Source organism: Calliphora vicina, chromosome 5 (genome assembly GCF_958450345.1).
Source record: "Calliphora vicina chromosome 5, idCalVici1.1, whole genome shotgun sequence".
Taxonomy (NCBI): domain Eukaryota; kingdom Metazoa; phylum Arthropoda; class Insecta; order Diptera; family Calliphoridae; genus Calliphora; species Calliphora vicina.
Genome location: NC_088784.1, coordinates 100,482,244 through 100,488,284, shown reverse-complemented (window position 1 = coordinate 100,488,284; position 6,041 = coordinate 100,482,244). Strand labels below are relative to the sequence as shown.

The following is a 6,041-nucleotide window of genomic DNA, read 5'->3' as shown; positions in this document are numbered from 1 at the left end:
GTATTTTTGACAAATACTAAAATCAATAAAAGCGAGAATCAAAATAGAACAAATTGGCTGACAAATAAATTATAAGAAACCACAATAACTTAAACCAACAAAGAAAATCATAAAAAAGCAGATGTTAACAGAATTCGCAAATGTTGACTTAAATTTCGAAACAGGTTTAAAAATAAACACAGAGGAAAGTAAGAGGGGAGATCAAAAACAGTGGCATTTTAGTTTGTCTTTTATATAGCTAAAGGTCTACAAAGGGAACAGGTCGATTGGTGGTTTAAACAACAGCTTTTTTGTACGTTTAATTTGAGTTCTTTACAGTTCAATGACTTTCAAGAAGTCACCAATTAAATAAAATACATATACAGCATAAACTTAAGTTGAGATTAAATTTCAGGTTTTATTATACTTATTTTCTTGCTTTGTTTTCATTAGATTTTTAAATCTTCAGTTAAGTTCAAAATGAACTCTCTAGAAGAAATAACAATAAACGGGAAGACCCTCTAAATTATTAATGAGAATTAAATGCAACAACTTGTTTACCCTAATTTTAATCTTGCCTTCTTCTCTTTTTCCATCTTTAATTCTATAATATATCATTTTTTTTTATTATTAAAACAGATCTTAATTTGAGAATATGCTTAAAAATGTAAACTTATATATTAAACATCATCTGTTTGTTAAAAGCTGCTTCCAACACTTTTTGTGAAAATCTATTCAGTAGCATCAGCCTTGGCTACCGAAAATGGTTCGGGCACTGGCAAAGAACCACTGTTGGCAATAACGACATCCTTAGAGGGGCGATCACGGCCATCAGTGCCGACCTTTTCAATTTTGCGCACAACATCCATGCCAGACAAAATTTTGCCAAAGACTACGTGACGACCATCCAACCAGGAAGTGGGTTTGGTGGTAATGAAGAATTGAGAACCGTTGGTGTCTTTGCCAGCGTTAGCCATGGACAACCAACCAGCACCATAATGCTTAAGCTTGAAGTTTTCATCCTCGAAACGTTCACCGTAAATGGAACGGCCACCAGTGCCATCACCACGTGTGAAATCACCACCCTGGATCATGAAATCTTTAATGACACGATGGAATTTGCTGCCCAAATAACTGAAATAAAGAATAAAAAAGGAAATGGCGTATATTAAAAAAAAAACTGAGATTATTGATAGACAAAGCGTATTATTATTTTACTTTGCGTTCGTTACAATGTTTATTGATTTTAATGCAAATTTTAAATTAAGTTGAATGCACTCTCATCATACATGTGCTGGCAAATGGACAAAAGTTGAAAAGAATTGTGTTTTGTTTTACTTTGTTTATCCATTTACATAGTCTCTGATGTACTATTATTTTCTATGTACATATATTATAAATATGGATACAACGGCGTTGTAAACAATAATAAAAATCCATTCTAGACTCTAGTATTTTTTTATTTTCCAAATTAAGAGTTCCCATATAAGGAAATTTGCAAGACGGTCACCTCTAGTTTGGTTATAAAGAAAGCAATGCTGCCTAGATTGAGCACGTCATAAAATTAATTCATGTTTATTTAATTTAACAGCAAGTTAAACCAGGTTTAACTAAGGAAAACAAAATATACCTAATTGTACAAGCAATTTTATTGCAAAAGATCAGTTATTTTGAATTTTAAATTAAAATGCATTTCTTTTGTTTGCTTTTCAAAACCTACTTTATTATAAACAGGAAATTATAAATGTGCTGTTTAATGTTAGCAATTAAAGAAACAACCACATCTGTTATCAAAAACATGAGCTAATTGAATTAATAAAAATATATATTTTTTTATCAGAACAATAGAAAAAAATTTGTAAGAAAATAAGATAGGGTTCTAAATTTTGAAATTATTATTATTAGTTATAACTGACGGCAGGCTTCACGTCTAAGCTAGCTTTGAAATAAACATGCAGATATGCTTGACGATTTTTCAATGATTTTATATTAATTATACATATTTTTATGTTATTAATTTGTATCCATTTTTTGTAAACATTAATAAATTCTATTCAACAATTTTTAAGCTTAGAAATGTAGATTTTGTTTTTACAGTTGTGCGATTTGTCCTTAGACATGTTGTTAAACTAAATAAAATATATTGAGTTTTAGATCTTCATCAGTATGTTGAATATAATCTTGAAGAAACCATTAAATTTATTTAACTCATCACTGATTTAGATGTCATAATCCTCGAAAATCATATTTCCCTATAACCCTAGGTCTCCACGTAGCAATATTTATTGCCGCAATTGTCAAATTTGATTGCGTCCATAAAATTTGCTATCCATTGCGCAATGATTGCTCTACTGATTAGTGGGTTAAGTTGTCATTAATGTAAAATTTCTTCTTTTTATGACTCGGTGTGATTAATGCATACACATTTAATTTATTGAAGCACAAAAAGTATAAACAACAAAGAAATTAGTGGAAACACAAAATATAAGCAAAATACTCCTCAGTTTTTCATTGAACTTCTCGCTTTCGAAATTTTGTATTTGTGACCAATGTTTTCTCCCTCCACCTAAAGCTTTCGCTGTGCTTGAATCTCAAATTTTCTGAACTGCCAAAATACCGTTGCCCAAATCAACCATTTCGATTAGGTTGGCGAATAGGTTATTACTATATAATATTATTGTTACGTTCAATTAGGAAATCGGAGAAGATTGTTTCGTACTTGTTAGTTAAACGTAGTTTAACACGCTGTTAAGTTAAACTGGAAACAAATTTAGGCGGGCATTGATTGTATCAATTTTGTTAGCATTTTCATGCTTTTCAGTCAAATCACTTTCCTTAAATGTTTCATGTAAATATGACGAAACTTTAAATTTTATTTAAAACAAATCAACCGCGTCCATGATTATTATTATAAATTTGAACTTTACTATAAGGGCGAGTTTTTGACTTTAAAGATCAATCAAGTTAATCTAAAAATAATGTTTTTCAAAACAAATATTTTGTTATCAGCTACTTGTACTTTCGGTTTTATTGCAAAGATTAACCTAATATTAGCCGTTTTAATTAGACAATATAATAATCGACGACCCAAACAATGTATTCGTAGATTAAACTTAATTTAATCCAAAATCATCAATCCAAATCTTAGTTAGACGTACATAGCTTAACACGCTGTTAAATCCATAAATGGACTACTCCAAATTAATAAATGCTTAACACCAATAGTCTCACTTTTTGTATGTCTAAGTTTCTATGTAAACCTTGAGATCAAAGCTTATTGAAATTAAATCCATCGGTCCATGGTTTCAAGTATCCCGCATATAAATGCCCATCTAAAGGCCAATTAAGGTCTTATAAAAGATGAATTGATATGGAATTGTGTACAAATAACTATCAGATAAAAACTCTAAATGATCATAGCTCCCATATAACGCCAACTTTCGAAAATCGCTTTAATTCCCATAAATCTCTTATAAATTTTGATATCGAGATAAAATCGAGGACAAATCGTTATTATTATATTGATATAAAATCTGTATTAATCGTCTTACTTTCACTTAATGCAATTTGTTACCATTAACATAGATTTAAATGAATAAAAACTTTCAAATTTAATTAGTAATGGTTTCAATTGTGTATGAATATTTTAATTCGCTTAACTGTCAGGTAATCAATATTTCTTACTGGGGCTTAAGACCCTGAGGCAACATCTAAGCTTTCGAAATTAAAATATACATTTGTAACTTTCTTATAACGCTGTCTGCCTAGAGTATCGTAGAAAACATTGTTAATTAATGCAAATTTATTTCAAAACAATATTCTCAGAAAATGAGTAAAGAATCACAACAATAAAGAGACCTAAAAATCTGCAGATTTGTATATACGAGTATGTATGTATACTGCAAAAATAAAAACAATATACTATTGTTTTTTTTTTCTATGTTGCTTCTTAAATTTTTAACACTGTGACCTAGTTTTATAAGTTCAACAATCCAGAGTTTAAGACAAATCAATGCTGCACGTACATAAATAAAGAAATAAAAGTGCATACACAAACTCATACAACATTATTTAGAACAGATTAGAGCTTTACTAAACCTAACCTTAAAGTTAAAGTGCTAATCTTTTTTCAACGCTTATCTCTTTGTTCTGTTTAAAGTTTTGGTAAACTAGTAGGCAGAGTTGAGTTTAAAATCATACAAAACTTACCCTTCTCCTTTAGGTTTTTCAGCCAATTGTTTGAAATTTTCTACAGTTTTTGGAACAGTTTTGCCAAACAAACCAATTTCAATACGACCGGCCGGCTCACCACCAATGGTGATGTCAAAGAATACCTAAATAAAAATTAACAAACAATAAAATGATAAGTACATAGCTAGTATAGTATATAATATTCTTTATACATAAATACATATTATGTACATACGTACATATGTATGTAGATATAACTATTAAATAATGACAAATGATTTTATTTATGTGGGTTTTTATTATGCACTAAGAACTTAATAAATTTATTTTTAACTTTTTAGCAAATCTCTTCTGGAGTCTTAGTTTTGCAAACGTACCTTTTCTGTAACCTTAGGTCCTTTGCTTTCATCAGCATTGACAATGCCACTGGCCAAAGCCACCAGGCACAAACTTAATAAAAATTTCATTTTTTATTTGAATTTGTGTGTTTTATTTTAAACTAATAAAAAACACCGGATCTCAGAAGAGTTGTTCAATCTTTAACAGCCAACAAACGAATGTTAGTTTGTTGAGAACATTTTCCCTTGCTTAAAATTTAAGTTTAACAGTATATGTTTTGTTGTTTTTATCTCTTTACTAAATATGCCTAAGTTCTCTGCCAGCTATTATGTGTGTCAGAGCAGCGCCACTAGTTGTGTGTTAGTTGGGGAGACTATGGAGTAATGACACGTAATTATATAGAAAGAATCTGAGATAAACAATAGCTTTTTCTCCCCAACTAAATTAGTGCGCAAAATCTAATAAGGCACAACAAATGCTGCCATCTATATATATAAAAGAGTAACGTTACTGACTGACTGACTGACTGACTGACTGACTGACTGACTGACTGATTCATCATCGCACAGCCCAAACGGCTGAAGCTAGAATCACGAAATTTTAACTGTGGGTTCCTCCCTCCCCAAAACGATCCGATAAGAAGGGATTTTTGGAAATTCGAACGTTTAGGGGGTAAAAAAGGGTAAAAACGGGTAAATTCGGTAACCTTATATCTTCAAAACTAATAAAGATACAAAAAAACTTAAAATAGCATGTTACTCCATTTAAAAAATAAGCTGACAGGTGTTTCGTACTTTTCCAAAATTCGAAACTTTTAGGGGAGAAAACGGGTAAAAACTGTATTTTGGTACTTTTTTTGCACCCTATGTATCTTTTAAACCAATAAACATAGAAACAAATTTTAAATCGTATTCTTTAATTAACAAAAAATAAAAAACATAAGTTTGGTACTTTTTGGAAATTCGAACCTTTAAGGGATAAAAATTGTGTTAATTTTTGGTACTTTTTCATAAAATATGTTTTTCTATAATTTGACATAGACATACGAATATTTTATTATGAGCTCCCACCACGTTACAGAAATTTATTTGAATGAAATTGTACCACCTCAATGGGGATAAAAAAGGTACCAAAAAGGGGATAAAATCGGGAAAATACATTATATTTGAAATTATTAAGCCAATTTTGATAATTTTTTTAACGTTGGTTCCTGGATTCATACAAAAATTAACTAACAGGGTTTTATTTGGAACTCGAGTACCAAGGTGTATATTGGGCCAAATCCGGGTAAACAGTTTGGTACCTTTTTAAAACATATTTATTCTTGGGCACATTAACACAGATTTTAATATTTTGATACATGCCTATAGCATAAACAATTTTGGCAAAATGGAATATTTTTAAATTTCAAACTTGAGGGGTGTTCAAGTAAGAAAAGGGAAATTGGTACTTTTCTCCTAATGGTACTTTTTTAAAATTTTAAATTATTTCAGTTATCGACATTAAAGTTAGCTGATATGTATTTGAGTGAA

The 6,041-nt window shown here is 30.0% G+C and overlaps 1 protein-coding gene across 1 annotated transcript; it reads right to left on the bottom strand.

Annotated features, from left to right (window-relative positions):
* Positions 1 to 372: 372 nt before the first annotated feature.
* On the bottom strand, positions 373 to 4,725 carry LOC135959950 (peptidyl-prolyl cis-trans isomerase 5). Its single transcript, XM_065511103.1, has 3 exons — positions 4,548 to 4,725; positions 4,189 to 4,313; positions 373 to 1,113 (listed from the first exon to the last, which is right to left on the bottom strand). The coding sequence occupies exons 1-3, from the start codon at positions 4,635 to 4,637 to the stop codon at positions 711 to 713; spliced, it is 618 nt and encodes a 205-aa protein (XP_065367175.1). The 5' UTR covers positions 4,638 to 4,725; the 3' UTR covers positions 373 to 710.
* Between the last annotated feature and the right edge of the window lie 1,316 nt (positions 4,726 to 6,041).

What these genes read in the sequence shown, in the direction of transcription:
- LOC135959950 (XM_065511103.1), bottom strand. Translation starts at nt 4,637, where the DNA reads ATGAAATTTTTATTAAGTTTGTGCCTGGTGGCTTTGGCCAGTGGCATT. An exon ending in GACCTAAGGTTACAGAAAAG is followed by an intron (nt 4,314 to 4,547) that starts GTACGTTTGCAA and finishes ATTTTTATTTAG; the next exon opens with GTATTCTTTGACATCACCAT. An exon ending in GAAAAACCTAAAGGAGAAGG is followed by an intron (nt 1,114 to 4,188) that starts GTAAGTTTTGTA and finishes TCTTTATTTCAG; the next exon opens with TTATTTGGGCAGCAAATTCC.